This window comes from Salvelinus alpinus, chromosome 19 (genome assembly GCF_045679555.1).
Source record: "Salvelinus alpinus chromosome 19, SLU_Salpinus.1, whole genome shotgun sequence".
NCBI classification, from domain to species: domain Eukaryota; kingdom Metazoa; phylum Chordata; class Actinopteri; order Salmoniformes; family Salmonidae; genus Salvelinus; species Salvelinus alpinus.
The window spans coordinates 26,814,055-26,832,316 of NC_092104.1; the positions used below are offsets into that span (position 1 = coordinate 26,814,055).

Below are 18,262 nucleotides of genomic sequence, written 5' to 3' on the forward strand. Positions count from 1 at the left end.
GATTCCTATATCGACATAACCTGAAAGGCCGCTCAGCAAGGAAGAAGCCACTGCTCCAAAACCGCCATAAAAAAGCCAGACAACGGTTTGCAACTGCACATGGGGACAAAGATCGTACTTTTTGGAAAAATGTCCTCTGGTGTGATGAAACAAAATAGAACTGTTTGGCCATAATGACCATTGTTATGTTAGGAGGAGAAATGGGAGGCTTGCAAGCTGAAGAACAACATCCCAACCCTTCTGACCCACGGGGAATGTGATGAAAGAAATAGAAGCTGAAATAAATCATTCTCTCTACTATTATTCTGACATTTCACATTCTTAAAATAAAGTTGTGATCCTAACTGACCTAATGACAGAGAATTGTTACTAGGATTAAATGTCAGGAATTGTGAAAAACTGAGTTTAAATGTATTTGGCTAAGGTGTATGTAAACTTCCGACTTCAACTGTATATTATCACTTGTGAATGATGCCCAGCATAAAAAAACAGTGCCTTTTTTTGCGACTTTTTCTAATCATAGTCGCACACCTCATGTAGCCTAGCTCTGTGTTTTGATAAGGTTTGTATTACAACTAAAGTTGCCAAATAACTTCTTAAAATTAAGCACATTAATCAGCTTTACAAGAGGTGTAGAGCCTAACTGGCATACATAAGCAGCGCATGAGTTTCAAGTTTGGGGAAGATCATTTTCACATATAAAATGCACTTTTATAATAAAAGCATTACATGCATAATTGCATTTGCGGTCACTTTTGATACTGGTGTTTTCTGCTAATGAAACGTTTGCGCTGATAGCCTACTACCACGTGTGCATTGCTGCATTGCTGCATTGCTGCTAAACGTTCTGATCTGTTGCGTCAGCCACATTGAGTAAAAAATGTTTTGCTGATGCTAGTGGTTGTATTAATTTGGGATCTATCTATGGGGGATAGTGGATTGACATAGGCTAGTGCTTTTGCTGTACGTTAGGCCTTCTCATCTTGTAGGCTGACGAAAAGTAAATGTGGACAGTTCTTCCAATATCTTCAATATGCACCTCGGAATTGGATAAGGACCCGCGCAGTTGCGTCCCCGGTGTGTCTGTCTTCACTTGTAGCCTGTGAGAAAGAATTGATCATGTGATGGAGAGCCATGTGAGTCAGAGCTGATTCGGGGGGCTCAGCACTCAGGGAGAGTGGCCGCAAAAAGCATGGATTTTTTTAGGGTGCATTACGGTCACACAGAGGGTATGCCACCGTGAAATTCTAGGAATTATCAAATGCTTGTCAAATTGGGAATGAGTTACTGATGTAGTGTGTACAGCCTGCGCATAAAACTAAGCAGATTTCATGCCTTTCAAATAACTTTTTTCAAATCTTCATAAGATTCGCATCATGCAGCCTTACAATGTATTAAAAATCAAAACATGTAGCCCAACGTTTGTAGAACAATTAAAGTTACATGAATAACTCTAAATTAAGCATATAGAAATACCTATTTCTTTGTTAACCGCTCAACACAGAATAGCCATATGTGTGCACCCCCTCAAATCGTTTGGAGAAAATGTCCTTTCTATTTTATTCAGCTTTGTTCAATTGTATTCTTCATACTATAAAATGCCACGGAATTCTAAGCAAACTTGTCGGCTAAATGAACTCGTGTAGTCCACAGCCATATGGCATAGCCAGATCAGGACATAAAATAAGGACAACTCAGAGTATGCTATTCTGTTCTTCTAAAATAGACTACATTTTCTTCATATCATGCTTCTTTAGACCTGTCTAAAATAAATAATGGATTTATTGTGAAGGTGCAGGCTATATTACATGGATTTATTAGACTTTTTAAAATGTAGATGGTACAAAGGTCTACATCAGTGGCTTTTAGGCTATGTGTGGAAGCCAGGAGATGCTAAATGTGTTGATGTTAATTAACTTTTAATTACTGAGAGACCGACAGTTATTTGCTTGACAATCACCAGCTGACAAAAATTTGTGACTGCCACAGCCCTACCGAAAGGACTCACAGACCATAAGAAAGAAGATTCTCTGGTCTGATGAAACCAAGATTGAACTCTTTAGCCTGAATGCCAAGTGTCAAGTCTGGAGGAGACCTGGAACCATTCCTATGGTGAAGCATGGTCATGGCAGCATCATGTTGTGAGGATGTTTTTCAGCGGGAGGGACTGGGAGACTGCTCAGGATCGACGGAAAGATGAACGGAGCAAAGTACAGAGAGATCCTTGATGAAAACCTGCTTCAGAGCGCTCAGGACCTCAGACTGGGGTGAATTTTCATCTTCCAACAGGACAACAACCCTAAGCACACACTCAAGATAACGCAGGATGGGCTTGGGGTGTCATACCCTGACCTTAGAGAGACTTTTTATTATCTATTTGGTTAGGTCAGGGTGTGATTTGGGTGGGCATTCTAGTTTTTCTATTTCGTTGTTGGCCGGGTATGGTTCTCTGATTGGGGATCATACTTAGGCAGCCCTTTTTCCACCTTTAGTTTGTGGGATCTTGTTTTTGTGTAGCTGCCTGTGAGCAGCCCAGAACGTCACGTTTCGTTTTTTCTTCTGTTTTGTTTGGTGAGTTTATTATTTATTAAACATGTTGTCACGATCGTCTTCTTGTGAGAGATTGGACCAAGGCGCAGCGGGATATGAATAAATCTTCTTTTATTAGAACGACGAAGATGAAACACGAAACGAAACACTTATACAAACTATACAAAACAACAAACGACCGTGAAGCTATAAACGTAGTGCACACACACAGGCTACAAACGTTCAACATAGACACAGACACAGGAGACAACCACCCACGACAAACAATGTGAAAACACCTACCTCTAATTGAGAACCATATTAGGTACCCATTAACCAACATAGAAACAGAAAACATAGACTGCCCACCCAAACTCACGTCCTGACCAACTAACACAACAAAACTAACATAAAACAGGTCAGGAACGTGACACATGTGGAATTCTACGCACGCTGCTCCTTGGTCCAATCATTATGACGATCGTGATATCGGGACACGTCTCAATGTCCTTGATTGGCCCCCCAAATACAGGTGTGCCAAGCTTGTAGTGTCATACCCAAGAAGACTCAAAGCTGTAATTGCTGCCAAAGGTGCTTCAACACAGTACCGAGTAAAGTGTCTGAATACTCATGTAAATGTGATATATCCGGTTTTTATTCCAAATAAATGTGCAAAAATTTCTAAAAAAACAGATTTGCTTTGTCATTACGGGGTATTGTGTGTTGATTGATGAGGGAAGCAACTATTTAATCCATTTTAGAATAATGCTGTAACATAACAAAATGTTGAAAAAGTCAAGGAGTCTGAATACTTTCCGAATGCACTGTTGTAATGTGTACGCTGGGAGTCGGGAAGCAAGTACAGGGAGTGCAAATTTTATAATAAATAGAACATAGTACAAAACAAGAAACACACGAAAGCGTACAGACATGAAACAAGAACAGAGTCAATAACTCCTGGGAAAGAACCAAAGGGAGTGAAAGATATAGCGGATGTAATCAGGAAGGTGATGGAGTCCAGATGAGTGTCATGAGGTGCAGGTGCGTGTAACGATGGTGGCAGGTGTACGTAATGATGTGACAACTGGTGACATCGCGTTCCGGAGAGGGGGAGCAGGAGTAAACGTGACAATACCCCCTCCCTGAAGCGCGGCTCCAGCAGCCAGATGACGTCGACCAGAGGGATGGTCCCAAGGACCAGGACTGGGCCAGTCGCTTTTGCTAAGGCGCGGGAATGTGTAGAGACAGCTGAGGTGCGGGAGCCTGACGAAGCGGCTGGGGCATCCCCGGGTTGCTTCGGCAGCGGCACTTGGACCCGACAAGTACTCGTTACAACTGTACAGTAGTCCGGAACAGCTGGTGTTCTCATGCAGTGTTCAGTGTTTCTTGCCTCGAAACGAGCATTGAAGGCATTTAGCTCGTCCGGTAGGCTCGTGTTACCAGGCAGCTCTTTGCTTTCCATTTGTAATCCGTGATAGTTTGCAAGCCCTGCCACATGCAACAAGCGTCAGAGCTGGTAGGATTCGATTTTAGTCCTTTATTGACACTTCGCCTCTTTGATGGTTCGTCGGAGGGTGTAGCAGGATTTCTTATAAGTGTTCGGACTAGTGTCCTACTCCTTGAAAGCGGCAGCTCTAACCTTTAGCTCAGTGCGGATGTTGCCTGTAATCCATGGCTTCTGGTTGGTCACTGTGGGGACAACGTTGTTGATGCACTTATTAATGACGCCAGTGACTGATGTGGTAAACTCCTCAATGCCATCGGATGAATCCCGGAACATATTCCAGTCTGTGCTAGCATAACAGTAGTTTAGCATCCACTTCATCGGACCACTTCCATATTGAGCGCGGCACTGGTACACTGTTTGAGGATAGAGTTATGGTCCGATTTTTCAAATGTAGGCCAGGGGAGAGCTTTGTATGCATCTCTGTGTGTTGAGCAAAGGTGATCTCGAGTTTTATTCCCTCTTGTTGCACAGGTGACATGCTGGTAGAAATGAGGTAAAACGGATTTCAATTTTCCTGCACTAAAATCACTGGCAGCTAGTTTTAATTGTAATTAAGTTAACCGAAAGATTATCTTCTGTTCTTCTCCAAATAAGGAGAATTCCAACAGTGGTTTTAGACCTGATATCCTGTACAATTATCAATTCCATGGCAATTTACACATCTGTAATTTAATACTTGTGCCATAAAAATGTTAATCGAAACATTATACTGTATGTATCTCTATGTCTTGCACTACCACTGCTTCTTCTCTGTTCCTTGCTCTGCTCTGTCATCTTGAGAAATCTATGTCCAGGTTGGTATTTGCAGCACCTCCATAGACAGACAGAGTAATGATGTCCTACAGAAGAGCCTTGCCGAATCTAAGGGCTGTCACCCTCTATGATCCTCACAGCCCATGAATGTCAATCAGCTGTCCCTCTGCATGGCCTCTTCTCTCACCTATCATTGTCTCTCTCTCTGTCACCCTGTGTGTGTGTGTGTGTGTGTGTGTGTGTGTGTGTGTGTGTGTGTGTGTGTGTGTGTGTGTGTGTGTGTGTGTGTGTGTGTGTGTGTGTGTGTGTGTGCGTGTGTGCGTGCGTGTGTGTGTGCGTGCGTGCGTGCGTGCGTGCGTGCGTGCGTGCGTGCGTGCGTGCGTGCGTGTGTGTGCACATTCATGTCTGCATGCGTGTGTGCCTGCATGTGCCTTTGTGTGTGTGTGTGTGTTCTGCAGGTCTGGCTAAGCCCATGGGGCTGGTGGAGGGGCCTGGAGGTCTGGGCCAGGGAGGAGCAGCTGCTACTCTGGGGGACGACAGCCATGTTGACGGGGAGGGGAAGTACGAGGACTATGGCTACAACGCCCAGCTCAGTGACCGCATCTCCCTGGACCGCAGCATCCCCGACTACAGACCCAAAAAGTAGGATTCATTTTATTCATTTATTTATGTTTTATTTACATCGTTCTCTAACTAAGGTGCGTGAATAGAGGAGCAAACTGAGTGTATTTATTATTTCAGAGAAGTATAAGTGAAACAGACAACAGAGTTTCAATAAAGTAAATAGTGCAGTTTAGGTTTGTCTCCCTAGCTAGGCCACTGCAGGCTGCATCAGTATCCAGGGCAGCTCAAAGCACAGACAGGACCGGCGGCATACAAAGGAAATTGCATAAAACACGAGTAAGCCTTACATGAAATACATTGTGCCAGACAGTAAGAGATGATGTTGATAGTGGGGCAGCAGGCTAGTTCATAATGCAGTAAAAGAAAGAAGTCCAGCAGTATTTCTTCTAAAATAAACCGTGGATACCCCATTGGGAATATTAATGGTCTTTTTAAAATGAATTTCATATTTAGAATGTAGGACTACATCTCCGATACAATGACTGGGAGCGGATAATAAGGCCTGCCACTGGCGTTTAGATCAGCCTGTGTCAAAGAACAAAAACAGACAGAGAGAGACTCAGGGAGGAAATCTGACAGCCAGAGCCTTCTTTGGGCTTTGCCAGCGATAACAATTCACTTAATGCAAACCGCTTTGTTCTACCCTATCCCTTTCTTTCACGCTGAAAAATCAACGAAAGGAGAGAGAGAGTGAAAAGAAAAGTTACTCATTAATAATACCAGCTGAAAACTGCTTGGTGGAAAATAGGATTTTAGGAAATGGTTCTTTATGAAGAGGATAATGTCTACAGGAAGTCAGTGTTAGCGGTTTGATAATGTCTACAGGAAGTCAGTGTTAGTGGTTTGATATAAGGTCTACAAGAAGTCAGTGTTAGCGGTTTGATAATGTCTACAGGAAGTCAGTGTTAGTGGTTTGATGTCTACAGAAAGTCAGTGTTAGTGGTTTGGCTAAACCGGTTATCTCCATGTTGTTGTTTACTCTCTAGTGATAGATGCAGTCAGTCCTGTGTTTTGACACTCGGCTCTACGTTATGTATACCCTGTGGAAATAATGATACATGCAGGTCCCTGCTGTGTGGCTGTGTCTGTGTGTGTCTGTGTCTGTGTCTGTGCGTGTGTGTGCGCGTGTGCAATGGTGTGCATGTTTGTGTGTATCTGTCCTGGCATTAGTACTGAACGACCTGCCTCTATTTTAAATTAACACAATTGTTCACTCTTCCGTTAACAAACCTATGCTCAGCAAGGTAGCCCATATTGAGATGTAAACAGATCATTCCAGAGGGTGAAACCCTCCCAAAAGCAAAGCAGTTCATAATAGCCATACTGTAAACACACTGTTTGATAAAGATACAGTGAGCCTCATATGCAAAAAGGAAATCAATATGTTTAGCTTAAAGTATTCTTGTCTTACGGTGCTGCATAATATTGGTACAAAAGCTGAAGAACATCGGCACATCCAGGTAGTTTCCGCAGGTGATGGAGCTGTAGGAAAACCCATGGAAAACAGAAAGGAAAACGTCGCACACTGCTGCTTACGCTCCCAGGTGATACTTATTTACAACGTTTCGACCCTTAGGTCTTCATCAGGCATCCATATCCCAGGTCGGAGTGGAAGGTCCTATACATAGGGGCATTACTCAGTGACATCACTTCCTGAAACAGGAGGTTAAAAAAATTATATTGGACCACGGCTGGAATTAAATTAAAACAAACATTGTCCCTGAATGACCTTGTTGGGGTAGTTAATTAGACAAGTAGCAAGATGTCTACTGAGCGAAACAAGACAAGTACTTTAATTGTAATCAAAACCTGGGTTAGGGCTATTTTCATATTATGTGAGTTTATGGCATTGCAGATTGGACTGAATTGAGCTGTGCAGAAACAATGTAAGACACACCGTCAATACACTGATACCATTTCCACCCTACTGATCCAAGCCAAGCCCATCTGTACTGCATTGACCTGCTTATGCATTCCTCTTGGTTTCTGAAACATTGCTCGAAAGAACAATGTGAAAAGAAAATACCCTAGCCCAACACAGTGTAGGATTGGGGTCTGTAGGAGAGTGTGGAAAGGCTAACACAAGACACCTCTGATCTAGTACCGTAATTGCACAGGAGTCATTGAGCAGAGAGGTGTTTGATGACCACAGGGAGGCTGGGGGGATGATTGAACGATCTCTACATCCTCACTCCTCAACCCCTCCGTCTCTGTATCCATTGGATGTGATCTAGATTTTCTCCTTTTGTAGGATTTTAAGACCTACCGCCGATCTATTCATATTAATTACATACCACTAACAGCTCATGGTCAAATTAGGATTTATCAAGAGCGACCATTTCCAGGGACAAACCCTATTATCTCTATTCAGTGGTATGAGCTTTATGATGGAAATCCTTCCAGCTGTGACATTTTCTAATGGTGATCCAGAGGAAGTTAACTAGAGGCTTTATTATCCCAACCAGGAGCTGCTGGGTGGCCTGTAGCACAATGCTTCGATAATAAGTCTTAAAGAAGGATGGTAAATAAGATTTACATAATTTAGTAGACACTTATCCAGTGTGACTTACAGTAGTGAGTGCATACATTTTCATTCGTACTGGTCTCCCCGTGGGAATCAAACCCACAACCCTGGCGTTGCAAGTGCCATGCTCTACCAACTGAGCCACAGGGGACCGCAATGTACTAGCTAGCACCTGAGCTTCACAGAGGGCAGAAAAGAATAGCGTATGAATGAGAAAGAAAATGAAAAACATTTCTAGCCTATACCTCACAGTCAATATGAAAATGCAATTTCCTTACTGTTAGCTCTCTGTTGCTCTCTAGTTTCCCTCTTGACCCCCTGATCATTCCAAATGAGACATTATACAATATTTTCTATTTCAATTAATCTGTATCATTTGTAATCAAGACATGTCACGATATTGATTTTCACACCTGGATTGGGCAATAATGGCGCCGGAGGAGATGGCTGCCGTTTTACGGTCCCCTAACCAATTGTGCTATTTTGTGTGTATTTTTACGTTATTTGTAACTTATTTTGTACATAATGTTTCTGCCACCGTCTCGTATGACCGAAAAGAGCTTCTAGATATCAGGACAGCGATTACTCACCCGGTACCGAAGGTTTTTTCTTTAACGAGTCGGATGCTAAGGATTTACTTTACACATTTGACAATGCCCTCATCCTAGGTATTTGCAGGAGAAAGAGACGGAGATATCAGGGATGTAGGTCTGGGTGCCTTGTAAGGATCCGAAGGCGAGTGGCTAATCTGCCTTTACCATCGGTCCTATTAGCCAACGTACAATCTTTGGACAATAAAATAGACAAACTTCGAGCATGTACAGTATATCCTACCAACGGGACATTAAAAACTGTAATATCTAATGTTTCACCGGGTCGTGGCTGAACGACGTCATGAATAACATACAGCTGGCGGGTTTTAAACTTTTTTCGGTTGGATAGAACAGCTGGTCTCAAGGTTTTGCTCGCCTGAGGTACTGTATCTCAAGATAAGCCGTAGACCACACTATTTACCAGGAACGTTTTTATCTATATTCTTCGTAGCTGTCTATTTACCACCACAAACCGATGATTGCACTAGGACCGCATTCAATGAGCTGTGTATGGCCATAAGCAAACAGGAAAATGCTCATCCAGAGGCGGCATGCCTAGTGGCCGGGGACTTTAATGTAGGGAAACTTAAATCTGTTTTACCTTATTTCTACCAGCATGTTAAATGTGCAGCCAGAGGGGGAAAAAAATCTAGACCACCTTTACTACACACGCAGAGACGTGTACAAAGCTCTCCCTCACCCTCCATTTGGCAGATCTGACCATAATTCTATCCTCCTGATTCCTGCTTACAAGCAAAAACTAAAGCAGGAAGCACCAGTGATTCGGTCTATAAAAAATTGGTCAGATGAAGCAGATGCTGAGCTACAGGACTGTTTTGCTAGCACAGACTGGAATATGTTCTGGGATTCTTCCGATGGCATTGAGGAATAGCGGGATTTCTTATAAGCTTCCGGGTTAGAGTCCCGCTCCTTGACAGCGGCTGCTCTACCCTTCAGCTCAGTGTGGATGTTGCCTGTAATCCATGGATTCAGGTTGGGGTATGTACGTACAGTCACTGTCGGGACGACGTCATCGATGCATTTATTGATAAAGCCAGTGACTGGAACCATCAAACAGGCAAAGCATCAATACACGACAAAGATTGAATACTACACTGGCTCCGACACTTGTTGGATGTAGCAGGGCTTGCAAACTATTACAGACTACAAAGGGAAGCACAGCCGTGAGCTGCCCAGTGACACAAGCCTACCAGATGAGCTAAATAACTTCTATGCTCGCTTCGAGGCAAGTAACACTGAAACATGCATGAGAGCATCAGCTGTTCTGGACGACTGTGTGATCACGCTCTCTGTAGTCGATGTGATTGAATGATCTCTACATCCTCACTCCTCATCCCCTCCGTCTCCGTCTGACATTTAAACAGGTCAACATTCACAAGGCCGCAGGGCCAGACGGATTACCAGGACGTGTACTCCGAGCATGCCCTGACCAACTGGCAAGTGTCTTCACTGATATTTTCAACCTGTCCGTGACTGAGTCTGTAATACCAACATGTTTCAAGCAGACCACCATAGTCCCTGTTCCCAAGAACACTAAGGTAACCTGCCTAAATGGCTACCGACCCTTAGTACTCACGTCTGTAGCCATGAAGTGCTTTGAAAGGCTGGTCATGGCTCACATCAATACCATTATCCCAGAAACCCTAGACCCACTCCAATTTGCATACCTCTCCAACAGATCCACAGATGATGCAATCTCTATTGCACTCTACACTGCCCTTTCCCACCTGGACAAAAGGAACGCCTATGTGAGAATGCAGAACGCATTGACTACAGCTCAGCGTTCAACACCATAGCCCCCTCAAAGATCATCACTAAGCTAATGACCCTGGGACTAAACACCCCCCTCTGCAACTGGATCCTGGACTTCCTGACATGCCGCCTCCAGGTGGTAAGGGTAGATTTTGCCACGCTGATCCTCAACACGGGGGCCCCTCAGGGGTGTGTGCTCTGTCCCCTCCTGTACTCCCTGTTCACTCATGACTGCATAGCCAGGCACGACTGCAACACCATCATTAAGTTTGCCGATGACACAACAGTGGTAGGCCTGATCACCGACAACGATGAGACAGCCTATAGGGAGGAGGTCAAAGACGTGGCCGTGTGGTGACAGGACAACAACCTCTCCCTCAATGTGATCAAGACAAAGGAGATGATTGTGAACTACAGGGAAAGGAGAACCGAGCACACCCGCATTAACATCGACGGGGCTGTAGTGGAGCAGGTTGAGAGATCACCAACAAACTATCATGGTCCAAACACCCCAAGACAGTCGTGAAGAGGTCACGACAAAGCCTATTCAGGAGACTGAAAAGATTTGGCATGGGTTCTCAGATCCTCAAAATGTTCTACAGCTGCATCATCGAGAGCATCCTGACTGGTTGCATCACTGCCTGGTATGGCAACTGCTCGGCCTCCGATCGCAAAGGCACTACAGAGGGTAGTGCATACGGCCCAGTACATCACTGGGGCCAAGCTTCCTGCCATCCAGGACCTTTATACCAGGCGGTGTCAGAAGAAGGCCCTAAAAATTGTCAAAGACTCCAGCCACCCTGGTCATAGACTGTTCTCTCTGCAACCGCACGGCACGCAGTACCGGAGCGCCACGTCTAGGTCCAAAGGGCTCCTTAACAGCTTCTACCCCCAAGCCATAAGACTCCTGAACAGCTAGTCAAATGACTATCCAGACTTTTTGCATTGCCCCCCCCCCCCTTATTTTATGCTGCTGCTACTTTCTGTTTCTTGTCTATGCATAGTGACTTTAACTCTACCAACATGTACATATTACCTCAATTACGTCAACTAACCGGTTCCCCCACACATTGACTCTATACCGGTACCCCTTGTATATGCTTCGCTATTGTTATTTTACTGCTGCTCTTTCATTATTTGTTACTTTTATTTAATGTATGTAATTACCTTACGTTATTACGTTACTTTTATTTAAAATCTATTTTTTACTTAACACTTATTTTTCTTAACTGCATTGTTGGTTAAAGGCTTGTAAGTAAGCATTTCACTGTAAGGTCTACACCTGTTGTATTCAGCGCATGTGACAAATACAATTTGATTTGATTTGATTGCTCCAGTATTCATTGAGATCAATGTTGGTACATTTATCAAAGCAATGCAACAGATGTGGTTGGTTCCCCAAAGACATGTCATTCTTCAGTATCTGTGACTAGGAGACCATAACTAGACTATAAATCAACAGGAAGGGCACGTGGATGTGCGCTACCTAATTTCTTAAGCCTCCGATACCTGGGAATGGGATCGCAAGGTCACCGCGGTGGTCAATGGTAAGTAAAATGCTTTCAGCTTGTATGTTTCTCCCCCGAAAGCTGAGTTTATCTCCTCAACAGGGCAGTGAAATGACAAGGTAAACAATTGTCTTTCTGAGAACAGACTTTCTATAGGGGGAGAGTTGCTTTCACATTTCCTGTGCAGCACAGGTTATCTCAGGTTAATGTGAAATTTCATAGCGAATAACATGGCTGTGAAAACCAGACGGGTCGGCCCGGCCGGCACAGTGTCGCAGGCCGAGGAGGGAGTGTGATGGGAATAAGTCTTAATCTGCCGCTCTGTTTCTGTCACAGCTCGTTCCAGGTCAAATTATGAGAGCCTGCCAGTGAGTTTAGTTTCATTACAAACAGATGAGTCGATCGCTCATCCTGTTATGGACCAACAAGCCTCCCCGTTGCTGCAGACAGGTACACATTTAAGGTTGAACGATGGCCTAAATTGGACTCAGTAACTAGGGCATTGGAACTACAATATCACTTAACAACCTCGACACTGAATTTGGCCATAGACACAACTCAATTGAAGTGATCTGGTGCATTGCCCCATCTCCTTCTGTCTGTCATTATTATGGAAACTATTAAACATATGCTGGCTAACAACTAGGCATGAAAAATCGAACTACGCCCAAATAAAACATACCTCATTCGGTTTGGTATGGTTGTCAGCTTGTGGTTGTGTCCCCACTAAAGAAAATCCATTGCACAAAGATTCACCTGTATTCATTGCCAGATATGACTTGTGTTTATAATGCCTGTATGGCTGATTGAAAGAGGCAGTAGAAAAGCTGTCACAGAGAATAAAAGAAACTTGAAGAGAGAGAAAAGGAAGGACCCCATGATGGGTCGCCTGATTTGAAAATGGGGTCGTGAGAGAAGCTCTTAAATACATTTTTTAAAATGTGCTTGGTTCATAGAACCGGGGTTACGTCAGTAACCTCCGGCAGCCGCTAGATCCAGTTGTAAAAACAGATGTTTCTGTTGTCTTCCTACAAATGTGGCTCTATCTTTTTAATGGTTTAAGCTACAAAATATTATGACCCCATCATTGAAAGATAAGACTCTCAAGAGCATGTATGTGTCTTCTGTTTCCCTCTACAATACCCACAAGCCTCATTAGAACAGAGTGGACAAGACCAGGCACTAAATCAGACGACGATGATGATGTTCTTTTCTATACAGAAGATCATACAAAATTATTGCCTGATGATCTTCTAAACTTTCCAATACCTTCCTGATGCATTTCAGTCACTTCAAACCATACTTACTTCAGATTGAAATACTGTCAAAACTACTGTCAGACTGCTTTGTAATAGACTGTTATAGCCCCAATTAAAACATTACATCACTTTTTTACATGGTGGGGTCACACATTTCTTTTGTTATCAAAATGGGGTCGCCGGGCCAAAAAAGTTTGGAACCCCTGATTTATAGTATGACCTATTTAGACAACAGCTTCAGATTCTAATTTAACGGTATAATATAATGTTATATATCAGATCATTTATTGGTATAATTTACCATGTATAAACACCCTGACAGTCTCTCCTCTCCATATCATTGTCAATTTCACTCCAGTCAAACACACACACACACACACACACACACACACACACACACACACACACACACACACACACACACACACACACACACACACACACACACACACACACACACACACACACACACACACACACACACACACACACACACACACACACACACACAGGACTCTGGTGCATTGAGACGTCATTGGTAGCACTGACTGACTGCACAATCCCCACAAGCTTCAATCGGTAGAGAGGACAGAACGCAGCCATGCTGAGTTCCATCTGGTGCACACACACACGCAGCCACACACATACACACATTCCCTCCCGGACAACCCCACTGTCACTAGGCACACAACCCTGACTCAGTGCGCACGGCACTTTTATGTGTCACTACACCTGAACTCATGCTTTTCAACGTCAGCACTTTCAAATGCCAGAATGCACAGAGCCAGGATGCCCTGTTATCTCACCAGATAAGCTAACCTGGTCTTGGGGCAATTTGTAGGATTTTATACATATATTGTTCCCTCCATTTTGAATTATATATTATGTTACGTTAGTCGTGCAATAGCATACTGGTCAGACTCAGAAGGAGAGCACACCATCCACCGCTTCCAAGCATATTACTCGCCAATGTCCAATCTCTAGATAACAAGGTGGATGACATTAGTGCACTAGTTGCCTTCCCGAGATACATCAGAGAATGTAACATTCTCTGTTTCATGGAAACATGGCTCACTCGGGATATGTTGTCAGAGTACAGCCACCCGGTTTCTTCACGCATCGCGCAGACAGAAACAAACATCTCTCTGGTAAGAAGAAGGGCGGGGGTGTATGCATTATGATTAATGACGCATGGTGTAATCACAACAACATACAGGAACTCAAGTCCTTTTGTTCACCCGACCTAGAATTCCTTACAATCAAATGCCGACCGCATTATCTTCCAAGAGAATTGTCTTCGATTATAGTCACAGCCGTGTATACCCCCCCCCCAAGCCGATCCCTCGTCGGCCCTGAAAGAACTTCACGGGACTCTATGTAAAATGGAAACCAAACATCCTGAGGCTGCATTTATTGTAGCTGGGGATTTTAACAAAGCTAACCTAAGAACCATACTTCCTAAATTCTATCAGCACATCGAATGTGCGATAAGAGCTGGTAGCTTTCTGGATCATTGCTACTCAAACTTCCGCAATGCATATAAAGCCCTCCCCCGCCCTGCCTTCGGCAAATCTGACCATGACTCCATTTTGTTCCTCCCAGCCTATAGACAGAAACTAAAACAGGAAACGCCCGCGCTCAGGTCAATACAACGCTGGTCTGACCAATCGGATTCCACACTTCAAGATTGCTTCGATCACGTGGACATGTTCCGGATAGCCTCAGACAATAACATTGATGTATACGCTGACTCTGTGAGCGAGTTTATTAGCAAGAGCATCGGAGATGTCTTTCCCTCCGTGACCATTAAAACCTTCCCTAACCAGAAATCGTGGATTGATGGCAGCATTCGCGCAAAACTGAAAGCGCGAACCACCACTTTTAATCATGGCAACGCGACCGGAAACACGACCGAATATACACTGTGCAGCTATTCCCCCCGCAAGGCAATCAAACAAGCAAAGCGTCACTATAGAGACAAAGTAGAGTCGCAATTCAACGGCTCAGACACGAGAGGTATGTGGCAAGGTCTACAGTAAATTACGGATTACAAAAAGAAAACCAGCCCCGTCGCGGACACATACAGTGGGGAGAACAAGTATTTGATACACTGCCGATTTTGCAGGTTTTCCTACTTACAAAGCATGTAGAGGTCTGTAATTTTTATCATAGGTACACTTCAACTGTGAGAGACGGAATCTAAAACAAAAATCCTGAAAATCACATTGTATGATTTTTAAGTAATTAATTTGCATTTTATTGCATGACATAAGTATTTGATACATCAGAAAAGCAGAACTTAATATTTGGTACAGAAACCTTTGTTTGCAATTACAGAGATCATACGTTTCCTGTAGTTCTTGACCAGGTTTGCACACACTGCAGCAAGGATTTTGGCCCACTCCTCCATACAGACCTTCTCCAGATCCTTCAGGTTTCGGGGCTGTCGCTGGGCAATACGGACTTTCAGCTCCCTCCAAAGATTTTCTATTGGGTTCAGGTCTGGAGACTGGCTAGGCCACTCCAGGACCTTGAGATGCTTCTTACGGAGCCACTCCTTAGTTGCCCTGGCTGTGTGTTTCGGGTCGTTGTCATGCTGGAAGACCCAGCCACGACCCATCTACAATGCTCTTACTGAGGGAAGGAGGTTGTTGGCCAAGATCTCGCGATACATTGCCCCATCCATCCTCCCCTCAATACGGTGCAGTCGTCCTGTCCCCTTTGCAGAAAAGCATCCCCAAAGAATGATGTTTCCACCTCCATGCTTCACGGTTGGGATGGTGTTCTTGGGGTTGTACTCATCCTTCTTTTTCCTCCAAACACGGCGAGTGGAGTTTAGACCAAAAAGCTCTATTTTTGTCTCATCAGATCACATGACCTTCTCCCATTCCTCCTCTGGATCATCCAGATGGTCATTGGCAAACTTCAGACGGGCCTGGACATGCGCTGGCTTGAGCAGGGGGACCTTGCGTGCGCTGCAGGATTTTAATCCATGACGGCGTAGTGTGTTACTAATGGTTTTCTTTGAGACTGTGGTCCCAGCTCTCTTCAGGTCATTGACCAGGTCCTGCCGTGTAGTTCTGGGCTGATCCCTCACCTTCCTCATGATCATTGATGCCCCACGAGGTGAGATCTTGCATGGAGCCCCAGAACGAGGGTGATTGACCGTCATCTTGAACTTCTTCCATTTTCTAATAATTGCGCCAACAGTTGTTGCCTTCTCACCAAGCTGCTTGCCTATTGTCCTGTAGCCCATCCCAGCCTTGTGCAGGTCTACAATTGTATCCCTGATGTCCTTACACAGCTCTCTGGTCTTGGCTATTGTGGAGAGGTTGGAGTCTGTTTGATTGAATGTGTGGACAGGTGTCTTTTATACAGGTAACGAGTTCAAACTGGTGCAGTTAATACAGGTAATGAGTGGAGAACAGGAGGGCTTCTTAAAGAAAAACTAACAGGTCTGTGAGAGCCGGAATTCTTACTGGTTGGTAGGTGATCAAATACTTATGTCATGCAATAAAATGCAAATTAATTACTTAACAATCATACAATGTGATTTTCAGGATTTTTGTTTTAGATTCCGTCTCTCACAGTTGAAGTGTACCTATGATAATAATTACAGACCTCTACATGCTTTGTAAGTAGGAAAACCTGCAAAATCGGCAGTGTATCAAATACTTGTTCTCCCCACTGTACGTCTTGCTCCCAGACAAATTAAACAACTTCTTCGCTCGCTTTGAGGACAATACAGTGCCACTGACATGACCCGCTACCAAAATCTGTGGGCTCTCCTTCTCCGTGGCCAGCATGAGTAAAACATTTAAACGTGTTAACCCTCGCAAGGCTGCTGGCCCAGATGGCCTCCCTAGCCGCGTCCTCAGAGCAATCCCTATCCCAGTCTGTTGTCCCCACATGCTTTAAGATGGCCACCATTGTTCCTGTTCCCAAGAAAGCTAAGGTAACTGAACTAAATGACTATCGCGACCATTGCACTCACTTCTGTCATCATGAAGTGCTTTGAGAGACTAGTCAAGGACCATATCACCTCCAACCTACCTGATAGGTCCACTGACGATGCAATCGCCATCACACTGCACACTTCCCTATCCCATCTGGACAAGAGGAATACCTATGTAAGAATGCTGTTCATTGACTACAGCTCAGCATTTACTGTAACAACATAGTACCCTTCAAACGCGTCATTAAGCTGGAGACCCTGGGTCTCGATCCCGCCCTCTGCAACTGGGTCTTGGACTTTCTGACAGGCTGCCCCCAGGTGGTGAAGGTAGGAAACAACATCTCCACCCCGCTGATCTTCAACACTGGGGCCCGACGATGGTGCTTTCACAGCCCTCTCCTGTACTCCCTGTTCACCCATGACTGTGGCCATGCACGCTTCCAACTCAATCATCAAGTTTGCAGACGACACTACAGTGGTAGGCCTGATTACCAACAACGACGAGACGGCCTAAAGTGAGGAGGTGAGGGCCCTCGGAGTGTGGTGTCAGGAAAATAACCTCTCACTCAACGTCAACAAAACAAAGGAGATGATCGTGGACTTCAGGAAACAGCAGAGGGAGCACCCCCCTATCCACATCAAAGGGACAGTAGTGGAGAAGGTGGAAAGTTAAGTTCCTTGGCATACACATCACAGACAAACTGAAATGGTCCTCTCACACAGACAGTGGTGTGAAGAAGGTGGAACAGCGCCTCTTCAACCTCAGGAGGCTGAAGAAATTTGGCTTGTCATCTAAAACACTCACAAACTTTTACAGCTGCACAATCGAGAGCATCCTGTCGGGCTGTATCACCGCCTGGTATGGCAATTGTACCGCGGTCTGCGCAACGCATCACCAGGGGCAAACTACCTGCCCTCCAGGACACCTACAGTACCCGATGTCACAGGAAGGTCAAAAAGATCATCAAGGATAACAACCACCCGGCGGACGTAGAGTATTATACGTATGTCTCTGAGACCAGGCTGCTTGTTGCGTTGTAACAACAAAGGAGAATATACTGGGAAAATTTACGTTGGTGGTTAGGAGAACTAACAACAAAGGTTAGGATGATTTACGTTAAAGGTTAGAACTAAAACGACAAAGTTTGGCGTAGCAGGTTTAATGAAAAGTTAGAATAAGGGTTAGGGGTAGGGATAGCTAAAATGCTACAGTTGTCTCTGACACGACTCGAACACG

General features: G+C 44.4%; 1 protein-coding gene across 1 annotated transcript in view; it reads left to right on the forward strand.

Moving 5' to 3' along the window:
- Window positions 1-18,262, forward strand: part of galnt9 (polypeptide N-acetylgalactosaminyltransferase 9) — a 131,630-nt gene that overhangs the window by 15,221 nt on the left and 98,147 nt on the right. The window contains exon 2 of the mRNA XM_071352713.1: window positions 5,248-5,431. Within this exon, the coding sequence (XP_071208814.1) occupies window positions 5,248-5,431 (184 nt within the window). The remainder of the gene's footprint in view (window positions 1-5,247; window positions 5,432-18,262) is intronic.